The 23157-nt window shown below is 37.5% G+C and overlaps 1 protein-coding gene across 1 annotated transcript; it reads left to right on the top strand.

Annotated features, from left to right (window-relative positions):
* The first annotated feature begins 20425 nt into the window (after window positions 1-20425).
* On the top strand, window positions 20426-22605 carry LOC120289455 (receptor-like protein EIX2). Its single transcript, XM_039304364.1, has one exon. It carries the CDS (start codon window positions 21067-21069, stop codon window positions 22213-22215), a length of 1149 nt encoding a protein of 382 aa, XP_039160298.1. The 5' UTR covers window positions 20426-21066; the 3' UTR covers window positions 22216-22605.
* The last annotated feature ends 552 nt before the right edge of the window (window positions 22606-23157 follow it).

Raw genomic sequence — 23157 nt, 5'->3', positions numbered from 1 at the left:
GACTTTTTTTATGCATTTCTTCCCATTTTAATTGTTGTATGAGCAGTCACTACCCTTCCATGTACTTAATAAGCAATCATGAGGTGTAAGGATTTGAACTAAGGAAGGTGCATTCCGTAACAATCTCGTGTTTGATAGAATTTTCATCTGTTTCCTGGATGAGAGTACATGCAAGCATTGCCTGCTGAATTGGCAATTTCTTGAAGACTGAATACTATAAAGAGAACTTAGAAGTGATTGGCCATTTTCAAAGTTAAGAGGAAAAAAAGGCAGAGAAAATGACATATACGTTAGGGAACAAAAAGTACAAAAAATTGAAGTTAGATTCCGGTGAGAAATCGGAGCTCGGCCGGTAATGAGGAAGATCCAGAAGTGGTTATGCGTGAAAGTATTATAGAGAGAGAGAGAGATATGGCGTTCGCGATCGGGAATGCATATACTAAGTATAGCAGCCGCAACAATGGTGCATTGAGTTCTGAGGAAGCTTAGCTTTGTAAGCCTCTAACGTAAGTCTCATCTCCAAATGTACGCGGCCCATTCACTGATTTGGATGTCTCGCTGCCTCATCAATGTCAGGAACATTTACAGAGATGATATCAACTTTCCGATTTTTGGGGAGACTTTCGACCCTCCATTCTCACTATCATTCCTTGCCTCCCTTCTCTCTCTAAATGCCTTTTAAGAACCCCCCCTCAAAACCCATCCCATTCACCATCCCATTTGAGCCCATCTTTTACTTGGCCACATCTTATGACTGCCACGCCATTATCAGAAACTAGGATGCATTCACTGTGGTAATGTGCAAAATGGACTGCCTAAATCAGAAATCGCTTGGATCGAACCGAATCGGCCGATTGGGTTCCGTTTCTAAGACTGTCAGTTCGGTTCCCGGTTCTTAAAAATGATGTTTGGGTGGTCCGATTTCCGATTCCAAAGGGAATCGGACTAGACCATATCGACTACATATACTTTTGTTTTATTTTGATTTCTTTAGAAAATAAAATTAGTGGGTATAGTTTTTGTTGGTGAGAAAATAAAAACTTATAATTGTACAATAAAATATTTGGATAGAAGTATAGAATTTATCTCTAACTTTGAATTTTTTTCGTCATGCTTTGGAAAATTAGATAATCAGATGAAAATATGAAAATAAAAGTGACCGGCTCTCCATTTTTAAAGTTGGGAATCGGATTGAACCGGAAACTGATGAACCTACATTCGTCAATACCCCGTCATGAAATGTGCTCAACTGCCCAAGCTTTTCCCTGTCATAAATCTTTGCCGTAGCCCACACTCTTCCCCATGCTCTTGCGTTCTACTCTCTTGCCCTCCCCTCCCTTTTTTTAAATACTTTAGTTGCTCCAACAAATTCGCTAATATCCGTCTATCTTTAGCTCTCCTATGCCGACCGCCTAGGTTGTCTTACTCTACCTTTGCGGGCTGTTTATTCTTGGCCCTGCGTGGCCTTTTGGTTAGTCTGTCTTTTTAGTTTGTTGTCTCGGCCCTGCGTGGCTGTTTTCTTAGGCCTCATGTTTCGGCCCTTGCTTGTCTTGACCGCTTTGCGGTGTTTTGTGTCTGGCGCCCTTTCACTCGAGAAGACGTTTGTGTCTTGTTGAGTGCAAGTTTTGTGGTGCCGGATCTTGTATATGTGGTGGTTAAAGCTCAATATATTATTACCCTTTACAAAAAAAAAAAAACAAATTCGCTAATATTTTGTGAGAAAAGTGTCAAAAAAGTTTTAGATCTATTGTATTGATATTAATTTAGTTCTAAATCTTTTAATAGTGTCATTTTAGTTCTAAATCTTTTGACTTGATGACAATTCAATCGTAAACCTTTTAATGATGCCAATTTAGTCTTAAAACTTTTATATACTACCAATTTAGTCCTAAATTTTTTGATTTAGTGCCAATTCAGTCATTTCGACAAATTTTCGCTAGATTTTGCTTATGTGGACATTGTTCGACTTACATGGTACTACTAGCATTGACATAGATAAATTTTAATAATTTTTCGATTTTTAGTTTTCTATTTTACTATTTTTTATGAATTTTTCTCTCCTTCCTTTCTTCTTCCTCTAGATGGTGGCTGGTCGGCAGTGATGGTTAGGTGAGGCCAAGCTTTAGGGAGGGTGGCCTTGGCAAGGGCAGCCTCACCAGATTTGGCTGGGCAAGGCCAACCCATGCTAGGGTCCAACTTGGCTAGGCAAGGCCAACTCACCCGGTTCGTGGTTGGCGATCAACTATCTCCGACTAGCCAGCCATCACCTTGAGGAAGAAAGGAAGGAGGGAGGGAAAAAGAAAAAAAGAAGAAAAAAATAAAAAATAAAAACATTAAAATAATACTAAAATTGTCCATGTTAGCGCCAGGTGGTGTCATGTATTTGGCCGACATCCATGTCAACAAAATCTAGTTAAAATTTATTGAAAAGACTAAATTAGCACCAAATCAAAAGTTTTAGGACTAAATTGACACTACTTGAAAAAGTTTAGGATTAATTTGACACCGTTAAAGTTTTCGAACTAAATTAACACAAATGCAATGATTTTAGGATTTTTCTAACACTTTTTCCAATTTTTTGCCTCAATCATGCGCTACCATTCCAATTCCCCCATTCCAATGGGAATTGGGCATGGGCGACAACACATCCATTAGCTTTTTTGGAGCCGTTCTTTTCATCAATAAAAATTTTAGAACATATTTTAGGGGATTCTTTAATTTTCTTTTCGTGTATGTCGCGACCAAATTTTCGTGTGTGAACCACTTAGGGTTTGGCTAATGGATTGTTAAGCCTAGATTTAACTCAGGCTCTCCCAAGCCCATACCAATTCGCGACTTAGGTTGAAGTTCTTAACATGCAAATGATATTCAGTTAGGAGTCGCCACTAATCTATTTTTGGTGGGCCGATTAGAAACCCAAGCAAAGTAACGGGAGATTTACTTTACTCCTACGAACCAGAGATTTATGAGTTCGGGGACTTGGTTATGCTAAATTTCTCTAACGCCCTTTCGGTACCTTTCTCTTTTATTTTGAAAAAATGTTTGGCAGGCAGCTTGAATTGATTTTAAATCTATTTCCCTAACATGTGAGGCGATCATGCGGGTGCGCAAACCACCAATTTAACACCCAAGAAAGCAAATAAATAAAATGTAAGACTTACGTCATAGCAGCGAAAGCATCTGCAATGTTAGATAAGAATTTACATCAGCAATCCTAGATATGATTTCTAATTAACATGACATCACTCAAATTTTTTTGTTTTCACTTTTTTAACGAGAATATAATCCATATGCAATGCAATGCTTCTAATCTAATATGAAATAATATGGCATGACAATATGTCTTAAACTATATGAATGAGTAAAAAAACTAATGATTGCTTAATGAACATGCAACAATTAGATATGCAATCTAAATTACAAAATGACATAATTCTAATGACGAGCAATTTAATTAGAAACGAACCTAATAACAATCACTAAAATGACGTGCATTTCATGGACCTAATTCTATATGACGTGCACATGATTTTTCTATTCTAAAAAATGCAATCTATCCTAGAAATTGCAACTAATTTATCCTAAGACAAATTTTATGAAATTCGAAATTTAAGAAAAAAAAATACAAAAATGATCTAGCTAGATTAAGATTCTATCTAATTTAAACTAGGGATTAAGTCATATTAAATCCTAATTTAAACTAAGACATTATCTAAATCTAAAATGCAATTTATCTAAAAAGATGATCTAAATTTAAAATGAAATATGCAATTTTATCCTAATATGCAATGCCGTACAAAGAATGCCCTAATTCTACATGACATGCATGATGATTTTTGTGTTTGTTTTTTTTTATTTATAAAATTCGAAATTTAAAATTGCTGTATAATTAAACATGCAATTTAGATTTAAAGAAAACCTAACATCCTAAATGAATGCGTTTTTGTTTTTTTTTTTTTGTTTTTAAGAAACTCGAAATAAATAAATTTCCTATTCTAAACGTGCAAGATAACCCTAAAACGAGGAATATTAAAAAACAAACCTAATCTATCTCAGATTCTTTTTTTTTTATGATTTTTTTACGAAAACAAAATTGATTCAAGCGACATGGCAGTAGATCAGAGCAAGATAAGATTGATATCTAAAAATTGATGAACCATATCTCGCGCATGAGATCGGGTTGGTCAATTTTAAATAAAACCGCGAATCGAATCTCGAGCGTGAGATCGGATTGGCGATTTTTCCGTGCGATTGCGAGTCGTATTTCGAGCGTGAAATTGGACTGTTAATCATATGCACGTTGTGACGGCTATTCGAGATTATGATAACATCATTTGAGAGTTCAATCAAGAATGCAATAATTCGAGCAAGGCAATGAAATATATGAATCTTGACTAAGATAAAATTATTACCTTGTTCAAACACTTGCTTGTCAAAATTGGACAAACTCGACACGATGAAGAGGTGGTGTTGTCTCACGGATGCTCGGCGGGATGCTCACAGTGAAGGGTAAAGAGTTATCATGGTGGAAAGCTCAAGGACCATCAAGAATTACTGACGTGCAGTAATATTGATCAACACTCATATGCACTTAAACAACAGAGAAAGTCAGGTCAACATGCTCTAATCACGAAAACACCGATTTGCACGATTCATATTGGATCCAAGATGAAACACCAACAGTTGACTCGAAATTGACCCTCGTTATCCCAATCCTATCGACATGAACAAATTATGATATTACACTTCCCAAGCTCATAAGTTAAGTTCACCATTTTTTACTCCGATTGGACTCAGTAAATCAATGATGGTTAGATCATCTTCAACCTGTAAACAGGTCAAAACCAATCTCAAACTTACCAGTTGAAAGGAGCACACAATCTGATGGAGGTCAGCAATCGTTCATAGATAGCACGGATTCAGCGATGACTTAGATCGACCATGGGCTATCGCAAATGAGTTTCAGAACAGCGAGGTGGCAATTTGTGTGGATGCGAGCCTATGGATGACAAGCAAGGATCGCGTTGGGACTGTCTTGGCTTTCTTTTTGTGAGTCTTTTATTGCATGCTTCCTTTTCTTCCGTATCTCCTCCTGGATGCGTTACACTAGTGGAGACGTCTCTCCTCGTAACCTGCAGGAAAAGATAAAAACTTTTGGTCTCTCTTTCTGTGCATATCGTGGCCGTCTCTCGATCAGGCGGTGCTTGGCGACAGTCGGGGTAGCGGCAGTTGGCGGTCAACGATGGATCGGCAGCCGCGGGCGTCAAAGTTGTAGGTGCCGAACTTCACGCTTGAAGACCCCCACTGGAAGAAGACAACCCCACTTTTTTTAGTTTTTCCTTCTTCACTTGCTCTTGGTGTGATGTTCCTTGGATAACTACTCAGCCCACCGATAGGAGGAGGATGACAGCAGCTTCGGGCAGGTGACGTTGAGGAACTGCAGCAACTCCTTGTCGTCAGGAAGCAACAGGCGTCTCGGAAGAAGGCTGCTGGCGTCAATGGACTGGGCTTCGTCTCAAGGGACAACAGGCTTCGTCGTCAGGGCTTGGATCAGATTGGACTTCGCCGAGGGGGACTCCAAGAGGAACGTCCTGCTCGTCGCGTTGTTGATGTCGTGGGAGCTCGTTGGAGGACTGGAAACTGGATGGGCAATAAGGAGCGTCGAGTGGCAGTGTTCCACTTCGTGGGAAGAAGTGACCTTGGAACAAGCGTGCGGCAGCAACACAGGCACATCGCCAATCGAGGAGCGAGATGGCGCAGGGGCCGGGGCAACCGTGGCCGAGCTCTCCAATCTCAAGCCTCCTCTCTCTCCGCTTTCGTGAATGAACGGGGCTCTCTCCGGATTTGTGGCCCTGTATTCTCAATTGTGTGGCCCCCTTTTCCCCACCGTACGCGACTCTTTTATACACCAAAAAAATGTATGTATATTTCATTGCCAATTTTGCTCGTGTAAAATTCTATTGAATATATCATTTCACCCTGTGCAATTTTACCTTTTGTATTTATCAAATATCCCATCCAAAATTTTCCTTTTGGCTTGAAAATACATCCTTTGGTGTATATTGCCTAAATGTGTGAAAAATTTGAATGGAATATGTGAAAAATCTTCCCTTCACCGGCGGCCTAAAATAAAACAAAATAAAATGTTTAAAATATATGCCATGTGTGCTCTTTTTTTTTTTTTTGGTAAAAATTATGCAAAAATTTAGGTGTCAACAGTGTATGATTCTTAATGTTATTATTCAAGATTAAATCTTTAAGTCTCTTTAGAAAAATCATAAGTGGGAAAATGATTTGTCATACTCAAGCATTACATATGTTGCTTAAGTGGGTCTTTACGCCCCTGAATAATACAATGCCAAACGAGAAAGGAAATTTCTTAAGCTATTGACTATTGATGATCTTAGTGCTTTACATTGGGATCACAGGAGATAACCCAATAGTTACAAGATGTTCTAAACAAGCCCGAACAAATAGGTCTTTGTTTTGGAAATATTTTATTGTGTAGACACAATATACTTGCAATCCTCAATTAATTACTAAAGTTACACGAAGAATGGAAGCCATAAAAATTTCATCAAGTCAAATCCGTAAAGAAAGGCTTCACTGTGTAGATTGACCAAGGATGTCTTTGATTTGTGGATTCATTTTAGTCTAGAAAAATTCCAAGCAAATGCCTAAAATGCTCTTATTTTGTTAAAAAAAAAAAGGGTTAATACCTTGAAAAACCCCAAACTGGTACACTTGTGACAAATTTACCCAAAACTATTTTTTTGACCACCAAAAACCTCAAATTAATATACCTTTGACAAATTTACCCTAAACTGGTACACTTGTGACAAATTTACCCTCTGTTAGTTTTAGTTAAATTTTCTTGTTAAATTATAAAGTTAAATAACACGTGACAATTGACCAAGTATATCAATTTGGGATTTTACACTCACATTTGTCACAGTTTATAATTTTGTGATTTTTGTGGTATTAATCTAATTTTCGGAGGGTATATTAGTCACAAATTTAATGATTTGGAGTTTTTTGTGGTTGAATAAATTAGTTTGGGGTAAATTTGTCATAAATGTACCAGTTTAGGGTTTTTTTATAGTTAGTCGGGGTAAATTTGTCACGGGTGTGTACCGGTTTTAGGTTTTTCATGGTCAAAAAAATAGTTTAGGGTAAATTTGTCCCAAGTGTACCAGTTTTGGGTTTTTTAAGGTATTAACCAAAAAAAAAAGGTATACAATGAACATTATTTTAAATAAGAGTCTAAAGTATCATCATTTTCTCAAATAATGATTTGAAATTGCCATATCAGTCTTAAAGAATGGCCTACTCTCACCGATCAAAGGGCGTTTTCATCTTTTATTTATTTGAAATTTTTCCCTTTTTTTGTTATTTTCATTTTTTTCCTTTTCCTTTTCCTTTTCTCTCTCTCTCTGCCGGCCATGGCGAAGGTTGCTAGACTCAAGCGAGGGTGTAAGGAGGTTGGCGATCTCTCCTGGCCATTGATGAGACACCGTAATGGTTGGGGGAGGGAAGAGGGAAAAAGAAAAAGAAAAAGAAAAAGAATATATTTTGAATTTTTTCAACCAAGATATCCTTTCAATAGTTATTGGCTAGCCAAAAGTCTTTATGTGAGACGATATGGTCATTTCAAGTTCTTATTTGAAATAACTTCCACTTCAAATTCTTATTTGAAAAATTAAGAGCACTTCAAGCTTTAATTTGAAATTTTCTCTTTTAATTTTCTTTCGAGTTTAAGTCTCAGCCACCAAAAAATTGCACAATGACGAGAACATAAGCAGGTGCGGTTAGCTGGATGCAGAAGGTCTCGATGAATCAAATCTTCATCTTCTCCTTATTCAAAGTATACAATAAATGCTAATGACAAAAGCAACCCACACAAAAATTGTTGGTTTATTATGGTGTTCTTCTCCATCCAAACCACTCCAACATAGCATAAATTGTCCACAAATTCGTAAATGTATTATACGGTAGCCAATTTAATCCTAAACATTTTAATTATGCCAATTTAGTTCTAAATATTTTGACAACTTGTCAATTAAATCATAATCCTAATTTGTGCAAATTTAGTCCTAAACCTTTTGGCAATTTACTAATTTAATCCTAAATCTCTTGATGATTTTTCAATTTAGTCATTTAAACCAATTTTGATCGGGAACTACTAATGTGATGATCTAGTTAGTGCCGAACGTCCTATATGGAATAGCCAACCCTTTCCTTCTTTCTCTGCCCCGGTCGTTGGGCCTGGCCACCGGCAGAATGACGATATGGCCGTCAAGACTTAGGGTTGTTGCTTGAAGGTCTTGCGTGTTTTCCACAGTGATTTGACTAACGGAAGTTGATGTAATCGACTTACAGTGAAGACCTCTCTGTTTCGACTACAGCTATAAAAGTGACGCATGACTTCTTTACTGGTATTGCTGCCTCACCAAAAAAAGAAAAGAAAAAAAGAAAAAGAGGATACTGGAGTAGCTCTAAGGATGAAGTAGGAGATTAACCGAGAAGTGATAAACGTTGACTCGACTTGGAGTCATTCGGAGACTTTCAATTTCACGACATTTGATTGGAAGAAACATGGAAACTCCGAATTGCAATTGAAAACGAAAGCAATAATTAACTTTATCTGGAATTATTAGATACCTTAAATGCATGCACCCATCTCTCATACGGCACATAGATCAAAGATGCTTAGGATACTCTATGAGATTGAAACACACCCATAAGTCCCTTTGTGAATTATGTTTGTGTGTTGTAAGAATGCCAAAACTCACTGCATGCAGTAACTATAACAGTGAAAGTGATTAAGTACAAATAACAATCCTAGTAACTCTGTTGATGCCAACAAAGCATGTTGTATAGGGCATACTTCAGCTTCGTGGATCAAGCAATAGACAAGGCATGTGTGGCTATAACTGTAAACGTAGTCAAGTTAAAGAAACAATTCAAGAACCTCTTAAGTAATGAGCAATCTCATACCCTCTTCCTAACTTTTGGTTCTTCATTTTGGGTGTATGAAACTTCTTGTGCTTGGGTGATCTCTTGCTTTTAATATTCGCTTTCCTTCCGATAGTATGTTCGTTAATGTATATTAACTCAAGTAGATTAGACTAAGTGATCAAATTAATTCTTCTTCAACCGAAAATGGCTAATGACTGCATATGTACACTCATCATCAATGTAAATTTCTGCAAATGAATTCAACAAGATTGACAATTCAATAATACAGAGGTACTCACCGGAATGGAATGTCACACGATTTTGTACAACGCTTCTTCTTCTTCTTCTTTTGTTTTTCCCTTGCGAACTTCATCATTTCCAAATCTCTTTTTATTTAGAACATCTTTCATAATTAATTGGGGTCTAAATCCTTCTCTGCGCTCGGTGAAATATATCGAACCTAGTTAATAATTTCTCCGTCTATGCATCCCCATAGACGTGCTACTGTTGGGAAGGCTAGTAATATGAAAATTATCAGTTGAATAAAATTGACTTAGGTCAAAACTCAGCCTTTTCCTCCTGTTCATTTGCAGAAAATGATCCTACAGCAGCCACAGCGTTGCCTTCTTTCTTTTTCTTTTCTTTTTTTGCACAAAAAGAAGGCACTGTACAATTGACTCGGTAAACTGTATTGTCTGTGGCTTCTTGATCCATAGCACCGATATGTATTATCCTGGAAGTTGCTTGATTTAAGTATGGAGAGACAGTGTCCAATTTGACGGACTTATGCGCGAATTGTCACTTCACGGTCTCCTATTAAAATAAGAACGCGTTTTCCTTTATTATGATAACCAACACTCAAAAGACTTGACTTGGTTAATGACATAGATGGAGAGATCGACTTGTATGATTGACGACATTGATCTAGAAGACTTGACTTGGTCCGTGTCCAGCACTGCAAAAACTGGACGGAGTCCTCCACGATCTCCTTAAGGGTGCCGCACTTGCTGCCAAGTTTACCTGCACTAATTTTTGGAGGATCAATTTTCTCTTCTGGATGGGGTCCAATCGCAATAATGGAGGTGCCTTTCCTTCCTGATTATATTTATGACATGTGGACTTCACATCTGCGGAACATACGTTCTTTGAGATGGTCCACATGTATTCACCTAAGTAATGTGATGTGCATTCCAATGAAAAGCAGTATGTATTTTCCTTTGTTATATCTCTAGTTACATTTTAAATAATGGAATGCATATGCATAACAAAGTCTCTCCCCATATTTTAGTCCTTATGAATTTCTAGAAACTCTTCATGTGTGAACTTGGCACAATTTTAAGCTTCTTCAGCAACCACGAACAATTTTTTATAACTTGCTTTTTATGTTTTAGAGGAAGTAATTGAGTTATATTTCTTCGTTCATCCGATTCTCTCCATTTACTTTTATCGACAGTAAAGAGATGGTTTATAACTTAAATAATCAAACAGAAAGTTCGCTAGTCTCTTCTATATATGGCGATATTAAATTTTGCTGAATTTGTGACTGTTCTAACGCATATGATAATATTATCTAGCCCTTAATTCTTTGACTGGCATCATCCATTGATGAAGGGAAAATTAAAGAGTGGTAAGTGATTGGTTATTTTTATTTTTTCCTCTTCCAAATTTTTATAATTTCTTCATCTAAATAAATCCCTTAGATGTACACTGCAGAATAAATCTGAGTTTATACAAAAAAAAAAATTATGAATATCCTGGGTAGTAGCAGAATTAGGCACACATCCTATTAATATATATGGTTTCTTGCTTTGGTGTTGTTTGGCCTAAAACTTTGGATATTTTCAGGACAATTGGGATTTTGTGCTATTTCAAGTATGAATGAAAGTGAGGACTTATACTTTTGTTAGTCTTGTAGAATGAGGACATGAGCGATGAGTTTGGCATGGGAGACGAAAAAGGGACCAGGTAGGATGAGGACAAGGACCACAAGACTTAGAAAAAGGGACCAGGTAGGATGAGGACAAGGACCACAAGACTTAGACTTGGTGCTTGCGGGTCTTACGGGTTTTCCACAGTGATGTGATCAAGGGAAGTTGATGTCATCGGTTTATAGCATTGGGCAAAGGCGAACACCCCTGTTTCAAGTTCGACTAGCTATGAAAGTGAGGCATGACTACCCTGCTGGGACCGCTGCTCACCAAAGGGAAAATAAAATAATCTCGAAGGATGAAGAAAGAGATTGATCGAAAAGTAGTAAACGTTCACTTGAGTTGAAATAGATGGTATATTTATAGACACATTTTGGCAAAAAAATCCCTCTATGATTGTTACCTAGACCCAAAAGACTTGACATGGTCCGTGTCAAACACTACAAAATCTAGAGAATTTCTCCTCGGACCTCCTCAATGGTGACTTGAGGTCCAATCATCGTTTTACCCACTCCAATTGCAAGAGTGGACGTGTCTTTTCTTCATGATTATGATTATGACATGTGGACCTCACGTGTGTTGAATATACATCCTTTGATATGGTAAACATGCATACCCATAAGTAAATCTTTGCTGCCATTCTCTTTAAGTGATCTGGGTTTCCTAAGAGAACCCCCAAACGGAGTCTCAAAGCTTATATCTATTCTCTCCTTTGTTGCTCATGGGGAGATACTATTTTGAATAGGGGTGAGCGGTTCCAGGTTTCGGTTCGGTTCCGTCTGAAACCTGAAACCTACCCTCATGTACAGGTTCCTCAAAATGAGGAATTGGAAACCCTACCACAGGTTCCAGGGTCGGTTCCAGGTTCCAACAGGTTCTTTTTTCTTTTTCTTTTTTTTATTTTCAGATTTGAACTATAACGTATGCGCATGTTACCAATATATATATATATATATATATATATATATATATATATATATAACGTACGCGCACGTTACCAAAAAAAATATATATAACGTACGCACACGTTACCAAAAAAACTATAACGTATGCGCACATTACCAAAAAAAAATATAACGTATGCGCACGTTACCAAAAAAAAATATGACGTACGCGCACGTTACCAAAAAAAAAACTATAATGTGCGTGCACGTTACCAAAAAAATATATATATAACGTATGCGCACATTACAAAAAAAAACTATAACATACGCGTATACTACATGGTAACTTCCCACGTCTTAGCAAAAATACTACACGGTAACTTCTCACACTTAATTCATAGACATTGTTTTGATGCACGTTACACTCTAAATGCAAGATTGAAACACAAGAGCAACCACTCAGAAAAGATACCGAAAAACACTTAATAGCAACCGAAATGAGTATGATGTGAGACCAAGAAAAATTAAAAAGGAAAAAAACAAGCTTTTGCTAGAATTATACGTCCGACAACGAATGAGGAGGGCTTGGGTTGTTAAAGTAAGCATTTCTTTTGGGGATCTCCATTGACAGTCACGGGAACATGGCTAAACAGTAAACACAAAGTTAAAAAAGTAACAGAAATGTGTGCAGATTCAATTGTGATAGCAATGAAATGTAAATGCATTCAAAGCTTTGCGTTACTAAAATGATTAATCTACACCAAAACGCCCCCAGATTGCGCAAAAAACATAACCTATTTCGTAACAGTGTCTTAGAGTTATGAACGCAACAATGTCACTAGCACAACAATGTCATCACATATCATCAGGAAACGCTTTAGATTCTCAATTATTTATGCATGAGTGGTATGAAGTTATGAACGCAACTTGGTCTTGTATTTCGAATGACGCAGAACTGGGGATGATGAAGTTACAAGGTTAACAGGACGAAATCAAATCCAGTAGAAGTAACTCAAGCGAGATCTGAGCACTTCAGTCTTCTCAGTAGGGAAACGAAGCAAAACAGAGAGGCCACTGCTTAAAGTTTAAGGCAGCGAACAGCAATGGCGGCAATAAATATTAGTCGCCTGAATTCGATGAATAAAGTCTGCAAAGTGAAATAAACCCGTGAGATCGTTTTTCCATACTCCCCGCAGCTTCAAAATAAATAAACTAGCCTTCCCTTCGGTGAAGGATTCCTGCGGAAACAGAAACAATACCAGTCGGCGGAGAGGAAGACGGGAACGTTGGCGGCGGAGGCCCTGAAGAGCGGCCCTGAAGACGTGGAGGATGCAGTCGCGGGGGGGAAGCGAAACCGAGATTTGGGCGTCAGGAGACTCAGGACTCGGGGGAGTAGCTTCGGGGAGGCTCGGCCAAGGGCGTCGGGACTCGGGGAGCAGCTTCGGGGGAGGCTCGGCCAAGGGCGTCGGGACTCGGGGGGAGAGACTCAGAGATTTGGGCAGGGATGGGCGTCGAGTGGCGAGGGTTCAGGCGAGCGGCGTCGGCGACTGGCGTTCGGCGGCGAGACTCAGAGTGGCGTGAGTCGTGACCGTGTGTGTGTGAACTCTGAAGACTCTGAAGACTGAACTGAATTGATTTTGCAATTCGTTTTCTTCTTTAGGTTAGGAGCCCTAACCGGTTCCGGTTCCAGAACCGGAACCTGTTAAGGTACCGGTTCCGAAATCGGTTCCGGTTTCGGTTCCTTAACAGGTTCCGGTTCCGAAATCAGTTCCGGTTCCGGTTCCTTAACAGGTTCCGGTTCCGGAACCGGTCCCCTTGGAATCGGGAACCGAACCGAACCCTCCTCTGGTTCGGTTCCGGTTCAGGGTAACCCGGAACCACACTCAGGCCTAATTTTGAAGTGCTTAACTAGTAATCCTATTACTTATTTTAAATAATTTGTGCGTATGCTTTTGTGAAAATTCAACATCCATTTGCATAAAGCAAGAAAGAGAGGCTCCGTTGTACATTAAATAAAGCCTCTTAGACTATAGCTTAAATAAAGGCTCTCAGACTCATCTCGCTTACTTTCTTCTTGGAAAAGTGAAGATTGTTGCAAATGGAAAAAGTCAATTGTGATGGAGTGTATGGTCATGTTATCGAGCCCAATTCTTATCCCAAATTGTATCTATTGCGTTGGTGCCAATTGAGGCGGAAAAAGTACCAAAAAAGTCAAAAATCTATTATATTCGTACTAATTTAGTCATAAATATTTCAATTAGACCAATTTAGTCCTAAACTTTTCATATTCATATAAATTTAATTCATTTGGCCAATTTAGGTCGAAAATTGCTCACATAATCACCAATCGTCCTACATGACATGATTGACACTTATGTTGGCACTTTTTAATTTTAAATACTTTTAGAATATTTTATTAATTCTTATTTTCTTTTTTCTTCTCTTTTGCTTCTTTTGCTTCTTCTTCTTTTCTTTTTTTTCTTTTGTTTCTCTTTTTTTTTCTTTTTCCTTATTTTTTCAATGGAGGTTGCTAGTCGCCAGTGAGGGTGAGGGTTAAGATGCTCTTGCTCACCATAGGCAAGGCTGGTGAGGGGATCCTTGCCTAGCCCTTGCCAAAGGCTGGTAAGGTGCCTGGCGATGGTGGCAAGACCGCCCCTTGCCAAACTGACGAGAAAGGAGAGGAGAGTTCACATTGTGTGGAGATGAGAGAACTAAATTTGACCATAATGTTGAACCCTATACACCTCCTTCTATATTTTGAACATTTAATCCTACAATGCAAACCCCCTCCTCCCCCTTAAAAAAAAAAAAAAACCCCTCTAGCAAAAAAAAAAAAAAAAAAAAGTCGTGGTTGCTAAAATTAAGGGAAAGACACACCAGAGTGAAGACCTAAGCTAAGAGGCTAAGATAAGCTTGCTTGCTAGATCTGGCAAGAGCCGGCGAGGGTTGGGCAAGGCATTGCAGCCCTCACCCTCAGTGGCTGACGACCTCTACTGGTTCACGATAGTTGAAGTGTACTAATAATAATAAAAAATAAAAGAAAGAAAAAAAAAAAAAGGAAAGAAAAAGAGAAAAGAAGTAAAAGAAGGAAAAGAGATTTAAAAAAAAAAGAAAATAAAAGATTAATTAAAAATAATAATAAAATTAAAAAGTATTTAAAATATTTTTAAAAAATATCAATGTTAGCATCGGTCATATCACATATGACGGTTTGCGTCCACGTCAGCAATTTTTAACTAAAATTAGCTGGATGGATTGAATTAGGACTAATTTCAAAAGGTTTAGAACTAAATTTGTTTAATTAAAATTTTTAGAACTAAATTGGTACAAATGCAAAAGGTTTAAGATTTTTTTGGTACTTTTCCTCAATTCATGCATAAACATTTTAATTTGATCAATTTAATCATAAACACTTTGCATTCGCATCGATTAAATCCATTTTGCCAATTTTGATGGATGTAGTTTTGGGACATTATATGCTCAACGGAAACATTTGTAGAACAATATGGCATTATAAAAGATACACGATATTTGCTCATTATAAAATAAATGAATGCAAACTAGATAAATATGAACGTATAAAAATCTGGACAAAAAGATCAGGAAGAATGAGGATATGGACCTCAAAGACGTGGTACTTGCGGGATTTCCACATTGAAATGACTGAGGGAAGATTTTATCAGCTTATAGCGGTGGCAAAGGCGAACCCCTCTCCTCTCTGATTCAACTCTAACCTATGGAAGTGAGACAAAGCTACTCTACTGGGACTGCTGCTTCACAAAAATTGAAAAACGAAAAAAAGAAAACTAATACTGGACTAGCTTAAGGATGAAGTTAGAGATTCATGGAAAAGTGATAAAGGTTGACTCGGGTTGGAGTTATTCGTGGACTTTCAATTTCACGACCTTCAATTGAAAGAAACATGAAAACGTCTAATCGCAATTGAAAACCAAAACGATGATTAGATTCCCTGGAATTGTTGGATACGTTGGGTGCGCGCATCCGTTTCTCACACGGCATGTAAATCACTGGTGCACATGACATGTTATGAAATTTGAGCACACCCATACACCCCTTTGTAAATTCTATTTGTTTGCTCTAAGAATACCGAAATTCACTTCATATTACTTAAAAATGTGTAAAAGCCATCTTTTAAGTAACTATCCTAATAACCCTGTTAACGCCAGTATGTTGTATTGAGGTATGGATTTGATATTTATTGTGACTTAACTTATTGAGACATGATATGGCATACATGTATGGACCAGTTCTGTTCCGGGGCTTAATGACAACACATTTGATTTTCGAGGCATAACTATAGCCAATATGGTTTTTGAGCCTAATGAAGCATGACGATAGAGTTTTCTTGATATGGGCAATTGAATCAGTATGAAATATGTTGTATATATTATGTTGCATGGTTTATGATAGGGTGCATCCCTTATGAGTGTTGGAATGTAAGCATTATGCTTAAAACATGGGGAATGCAATGAATTCAATTGTCTTGATATATATGGATGCACACTTAGTTTCTAAAGCTGCATTCTTTTTTTGCTTGATCATATAGAAGGGTGATTATCACTTATCGAACTGTAGATTTGCTCACCCCACTTTTTAGCATTTTCAGGTTCTGAATATAAGCAAACTTAATCGAGTCATAGAGAGAGCGAAAGGTGGCATGGGACTCTGTTTTACATTACTTGAGTAAAAGCTTTTAAAATGAAATATATGACACTCATTTTGATTTATTCACAAGGCCTTGTTTTTGTTAGCATATTTATTTGATGAAAGGTTTTAATAAATTGATATTCTCGTTAAATCACTATATTTAGCCGGAGATTTCGTCCTTTATCTTATAAAGGCCGATAGGTCATTCCCTAAATTCTTGAAATGGAATTAGGTTGCAGTAACTTGAGTCACCTATCAATGTTCATTTGGTCACTTCAAAATTACCAACTCCCACAACAATTTATCAACATTTATTTGCGCAGTTTGCTTTGCCGACCTGTAAATTATTAACTTTTGTTCCAAACTACCTTGAATGCACATGTGAGAGGTATGAAAGAAAGAAGGCCAGCATAGGATATATAGAGGTAAAGAAGCAAATTGATAATTCCTAGTTGGCCGTAATTCAAAGGCTTATGACTTCACATGTACACTCGTCATCGGTCTAAGTTTCTACGAAAGAATGCAACAAGATCAAACATTCAATAATATATAGAAGAGAAATAATTGTGTGACAATCTTTAATTTATTGTGAAAATAACAGTCTATTTTAGATTATAAAAAATCAAATAATAAATAATTTTAAATTGTTATGGGGTCTACTCCTTCTATAATTCATGGCTCGTAACAAATTATTATTTTTACAGTAGCTTAAAGATTGTTATGCTAGCAAAACCTTATATGGAGACACTGCAATGGAATGTCCCATGATTTGTGCCGCACTTATCTTTTTCCTCTTTCGAACTTCATCATTTCCATAATTTCTCCATCTATACATCCCGTAGAAGTTCTACAACGTGGAAGGGCAGTAATATGAATATTGACAGTTGAATGAAATTGAAAGTCGGCCTTTTCCTCTTGTTGATTTACAGAGAATGATCCTACAGCTTCCAAAACATTGATATGAACTATTATCCTGTAAGTTGCTCGATTTACACAAAGAGAGAAGCGTGCAGTTCATTAAAATTTTGTTAGAAATTGCATTTCTGCAAAAGAAATGCAAACAATTCAATATAGACCCAAGTCATTGTATAAGATAATGACATGGACCTCAAGACTTGACTTGGTGCTTGCGGGTCTTGCACTGCGAAACTTCACCATACATAAATTCCACGAACATGCGGCCGGGCCAGCAGCCCAAGTCGTTGTATAAGATAATGACATAGACCTCGAGACTTGACTTGGTGCTTGCCGGTTTTGCACTGCAAAACTTGGCCATACATAAATTCCACAAACATGAGATTCGGCCAGCAGCTCCTCCTCCCACAAACTCCCAAAAAAAAAAAAAAAAAAAAAAAAAAAAAAAAAAACCAAAAAGCCAAGTTCCTCAATATCTTCATATCACTCTTTTAACTTTAATTTAATAGTGGGTTCCCGCATATTTTATTCCTTAATCTTTAAGTGTTTCGCCTGACGTCTTCCCAATCCAATTTGCACATATTCTAACCTTATCCTACATTGTTCGATGATGGGATACAATTACAACTTGGTGGGTTTTCATCTAGCTAATAAATTAAAAGTATGATTTTGAAATATATAACTACCTCATCAATTATTTGGGGCATATGCCTGTTACAATGCAAGCCTTAACTCCACCGGTCCAATCAATGCTAATGAAATGCGGCTGTTCAGGAACATCTTCGACTGTAAGCACAAAAGTCTGATGAGATGATCTTAAATTTGACTTTTGGGAGATTGTCGATTTGGAGTCAAGTCATAGGGATGTTGCTGGATAATTTTAAAATCAACAAATTGATGTTTACGTTTACAGAGATGGTAAATGAAATTATGTACACATGATGTGCATGGTACACTGATGGTATAGAACAATAATTGATTATGTTCACTATCATTCCTTGCCTCGCTCACTATAAATGCCCTTTGTCCATTCTTAAGAATCCACTCAAAACCAACTTCCCAAAATTTAAACAAATGCACCCAAGCCAAAGACTTGAAGGCTGATCCGGCGTGCAATATAGCTTTCATTTTCAATTTCATCATCTTTCATGGCGGGACATGATACTGTAAAAGTGCTCGTATTAGTAAGTCTGTTGTTAATTTTAGACAATGCATATGTATGCTTGTGCAGAAACGGAAACTCATCCTCCATCTGCTTTGAAGAAGAAAGGAATGCTCTGCTGCAACTCAAACAAAGTCTCTCAGACCCATCTCACGTCCTTTCATCTTGGAATGGTGAAGATTGCTGTCGATGGATTGGAGTGACGTGCAACCGAGCAAATGGACACGTCGTCAAGCTCCAAATCACATCAGTAAATGAATATCCATTCTCACTAGAAGAAGAAATCTGGAATTCAATTACAGAGTTTTCATCAGAATTTGATTACTCGTTCCCACGAGTTTTTTCAACAGCTGGTGAACTAACCCCTTCTTTGCTCAACTTGAGATATTTGAGCTACCTAGACTTGAGCGGGATTTCTTTTGAACTTGCGTACATGCCCAAATTCATCGGCTCCATGAAGCAGTTGAGGTACCTTGACTTGTCATACTCTTTCGATTTTACAAGTGTTCCTCATGAATGGGGAAATCTCACCGAGTTGGAAGTCCTCGATCTCCATGGTTTTTATGGCACGATTACTATTGATGACTTTCAGTGGCTTTCACATCTTCAGGCATTAAAGTACCTCGACATGAGTGGAATGCATGTTAACAAATCTGGAGACCTCATGCAGGTTATCAGTGCACTCCCATCTTGATCCCATTTGAGCCTATCAGATTGCGGGCTTTATAACTCTCACCTGTCTTTTGATTGCTTGGCGAATTCTACTGCTCTTCATCTTGAGTACCTTGATCTTTCAAAGAATTTGTTGGGGGGCCCCATCCCAAGCATTCCATTTCAAAACATGACTTCTCTCCGGCACCTTCATCTTTCGTCAAACTATTTCAACTCTTCAGTACCAAGGTGGTTCAATAACTTGAGAAATCTTGTCGATCTCAATCTTGCATACAATTCGTTGCAAAGCATTGAAGGAGGGTTGTTCTCCTTCTTAAGGGAAAACCCGTTCCTCGAGTCACTATATTTGGATGCTAACAAACTTCATGAGGAGATATTTTCAGTGGAGGGAAGTTATTCGGGGCTTATCGGGAAAAACTTCAAGCTACTAGTGATAAGCAATAATTTTCTTCAAGGGGCTTTGCCAGATTGGCTGTTTCACTTGAAAAACTTGACGGTACTTAGCCTATCATATAATCAATTGCATGGAACCATACCATCACCATATGATTGGTTATGCTTGAGAGTACTTCGTCTTTCTGGTAATCAATTAACAGGGAATATTCCTGATGCATTTGGAAGATTGCAAGTCTTATCAATTTTAGATCTCAGCAACAATCTTCTAAATGGCATTATTCCACAGAGTCTTGGACAACTTCAATATCTTTACTATTTAGATCTTTCAGCAAATTCCTTGGGAGGAACAGTTACCGAAATCCACTTCTCCAACCTCTCGAAGCTGCAGATCTTAGATATCAGCAACAACCATTTAGCTATCAAGGTGGATTCTGATTGGATACCACCTTTCAATCTCTCGTACATGGGGATGGGGTATTGCAAGTTCGGAACAGAATTTCCACGATGGATAAGAACGCAAGCTAGTCTCACGCGGATACATTTGTCCAATGCCTCCATTTCAGGATCTCTCCCAGATTGGCTAGGTCTCATGTCATTATCCCACTTGAATCTCTCTCACAACCAGATAAATTCGTTAAATCTCTCTCACAGCCAAATAAATAAATCTTCAAAATTTCCTCATTATCTATCTTTAGATCTCTCTCACAACCAAATAAATTCGTTAGATCTCTCTCACAACCAAATAAATGAATCTTCAGAATTTCCTCATTATCTATCTTTAAAGTTAGATCTCTCTCACAACCAAATAAATGTATCTTTAGAATTTCCTTATTATCTATCTTTACAGTTAGATCTCTCTCACAACCAAATAAATTCGTTAGATCTCTCTCACAACCAAATAAATGTATCTTCAGAATTTCCTTATTATCTATCTTTAGAGTTAGATCTCTCTCACAACCAAATAAATTCGTTAGATCTCTCTCACAACCAAATAAATGTATCTTCAGAATTTCCTTATTATCTATCTTTACAGTTAGATCTCTCTCACAACCAAATAAATTCGTTAGATCTCTCTCACAACCAAATAAATGAATCTTCGGAATTTCCTTATTATCTATCTTTAGAGTTAGATCTCTCTCACAACCAAATAAATTCGTTAGCTCTCTCTCACAACCAAATAAATTCGTTAGATCTCTCTCCCAACCAAAAAAATGAATCTTCAGAATTTCTTTATTATCTATCTTTAGATCTCTCTTTAGATCTCTCTCACAACCAAATAACTTTGTTAGATCTCTCTTGCAACTTTGGATTTTTGTCGGAAGTTCCTTATTCTGTATCTTTAGATCTTTCTCACAACCAAATAAATTCATTAGATCTCTCTTGCAACCAAATAAATAGATCTTTGCTAAAATTTCCTTTTTATCTGTTAGATCTCTCTCACAACTTAATTTCAGGACCAATTCCGCAATATATTGGCCTAGCAATGCCTCAGTTGAGTACCTTGAATCTGAATGACAATCTCTTAAGTGGTCCAATACCCACCTCAATATGCGAGATGGAACATTTGTATGACTTGCACCTTGGGAGGAATGAATTAGTTGGCGAAATTCCTACATGTTGGAAGGAGAGCCTCGAGATACTCCTTGATATATCATCTAATAAGCTGTCTGGAGTTATACCGAGTTCTTTAGGAAATCTGATTGGGCTTACGTCATTACACTTGAACAACAACAGGCTCCAAGGAGGAATTCCTGTGACTATAAAGTATTGCAGTAACTTGCAGATTTTGGATCTTGGCGAGAACAAAATCTCTAGTAGTGTTCCACATTGGATTGGACCCTGTTTTCCGTTACTACAGATTCTTAGACTGCGAGAAAACATGTTCAATGGAAGCATTCCTTCACAACTATGCTTACTCTCTGCATTGCAAATATTGGACATGGCAGTCAACAATCTAACAGGAACGATTCCAAATTGTCTTGGCCATATGAAAGGTATGAAACTGAACAAAAGCATAGATGAAGGCAACTCACTCTCTCCTGCTTATGCAGCTACACCTCCCATGCTTGGGCCAACAGCGTCCATTGCTCCAACGGATTGGACTCAAGAGCATGTGGAGCAGGTTGTAAAGGGGATGGATCTTGACTACACGACACTTGATCTACAGCTTATGGTGAATTTAGATCTCTCGAGCAACAAATTGGTTGGGCCGATTCCAGGAGAGCATACCTTGCTCTCCGGATTGCGAGGCTTGAACTTATCGCACAACTTTCTTTCTGGAGGCATCCCGACTATGATTGGAGACATGAGATTGCTCGAGTCACTTGATCTTTCGAATAATCACCTTTCAGGAACAATCCCTCAAAGCTTTTCTGCATTTATATCACTGAGCAAACTAAACTTGTCACACAACAACTTCATCGGGCCAATTCCGAAAGGAAATCAAATCCAGACACTTGATGATCCTTCCATTTATGCCGACAATCCTCAACTTTGTGGTGATCCTCTACAAAAGAAATGCCTCGAAGCAAAGGCCCCTCAAGCACCGGAAGAAGTTGCCAATGAAGAAGGTAAGCTTGAAAAGGTAATGTTCTACATAGTAATAATGCTCGGGTTTGCGACTGGGTTTTAGGGAGTTGTTGGCAGTTTGGTGTACAATAAGAATTGGAGACGGGTGTACTTCAACTTTGTGGATCGTAAAGCAGACATGGTGTACGTAATTGTTGCAGTGAAGGTGGCCGAGTTGAGGAGGAGATTGAGAAGAGTGTAACGGGCCTATTATCCACATCAATTAGTCCAATGCTTTATTGATCTCGTGAAGTTCTTGTTTTCTTGTTCAAGCATAATCGTCTTTGTAGTTGGTTTGTTTCTCCTTATCAGTAGTAACCGATATTTTTTTTCTTTAATTTCAACCTTGTTCCAACAAGCCGTCAATGGAACGGCTTGGAAAGTGCAAATCATGTCACTTTGTAATTTGATGTTGCTCAGCAATCTAGCAGTACTCCGTGTTATTATACTTTAACTGTTTCGGTTGTCAATGATGTGAAATTATGTTGGCAAATTTCATTTTGTTTTTGCTGTCAATTGCATGTTGAGGGCAATACAAAATTAGGACTTGAAATTATTAATGGCATAGGGCCCGCTGATGTTCAATATATTCTTTCCCAAGATTGTGTTTCCTTTTTCAATTTTGAGACATGGGATAAAAATTTGCATGTACTCCTAATCACAATGAAGGACTTTGTGAAATGTGAACAAACAACTCTTCTAAATGTGAATACATTGTGAATTCGGATATTGGAAAATTCATTATAAAGTGAAAGCTTACTAACCGTACTTGTACTATTTGAAAAATATTGTTACTTATTAGGTTGTTGGAAAATTCTATAGAGGAGTGGATGTACACTAACCAACTTATAACATTTTAAAGATGTTTGTTATTTACTAATTTATTGGAATATTGTCAAATTCATTATATTTAGTAGTTCACTAAACCATACTGGTAAAATTTGAAATTAACCGATAACTTACTAACATTTTGATAAATTAGTAATTTTTATCTTTCCCTTATAAA

Source organism: Eucalyptus grandis, chromosome 11 (genome assembly GCF_016545825.1).
Source record: "Eucalyptus grandis isolate ANBG69807.140 chromosome 11, ASM1654582v1, whole genome shotgun sequence".
In the NCBI taxonomy this organism is placed as follows: domain Eukaryota; kingdom Viridiplantae; phylum Streptophyta; class Magnoliopsida; order Myrtales; family Myrtaceae; genus Eucalyptus; species Eucalyptus grandis.
This window is presented reverse-complemented; position numbering and strand designations above follow the sequence as displayed.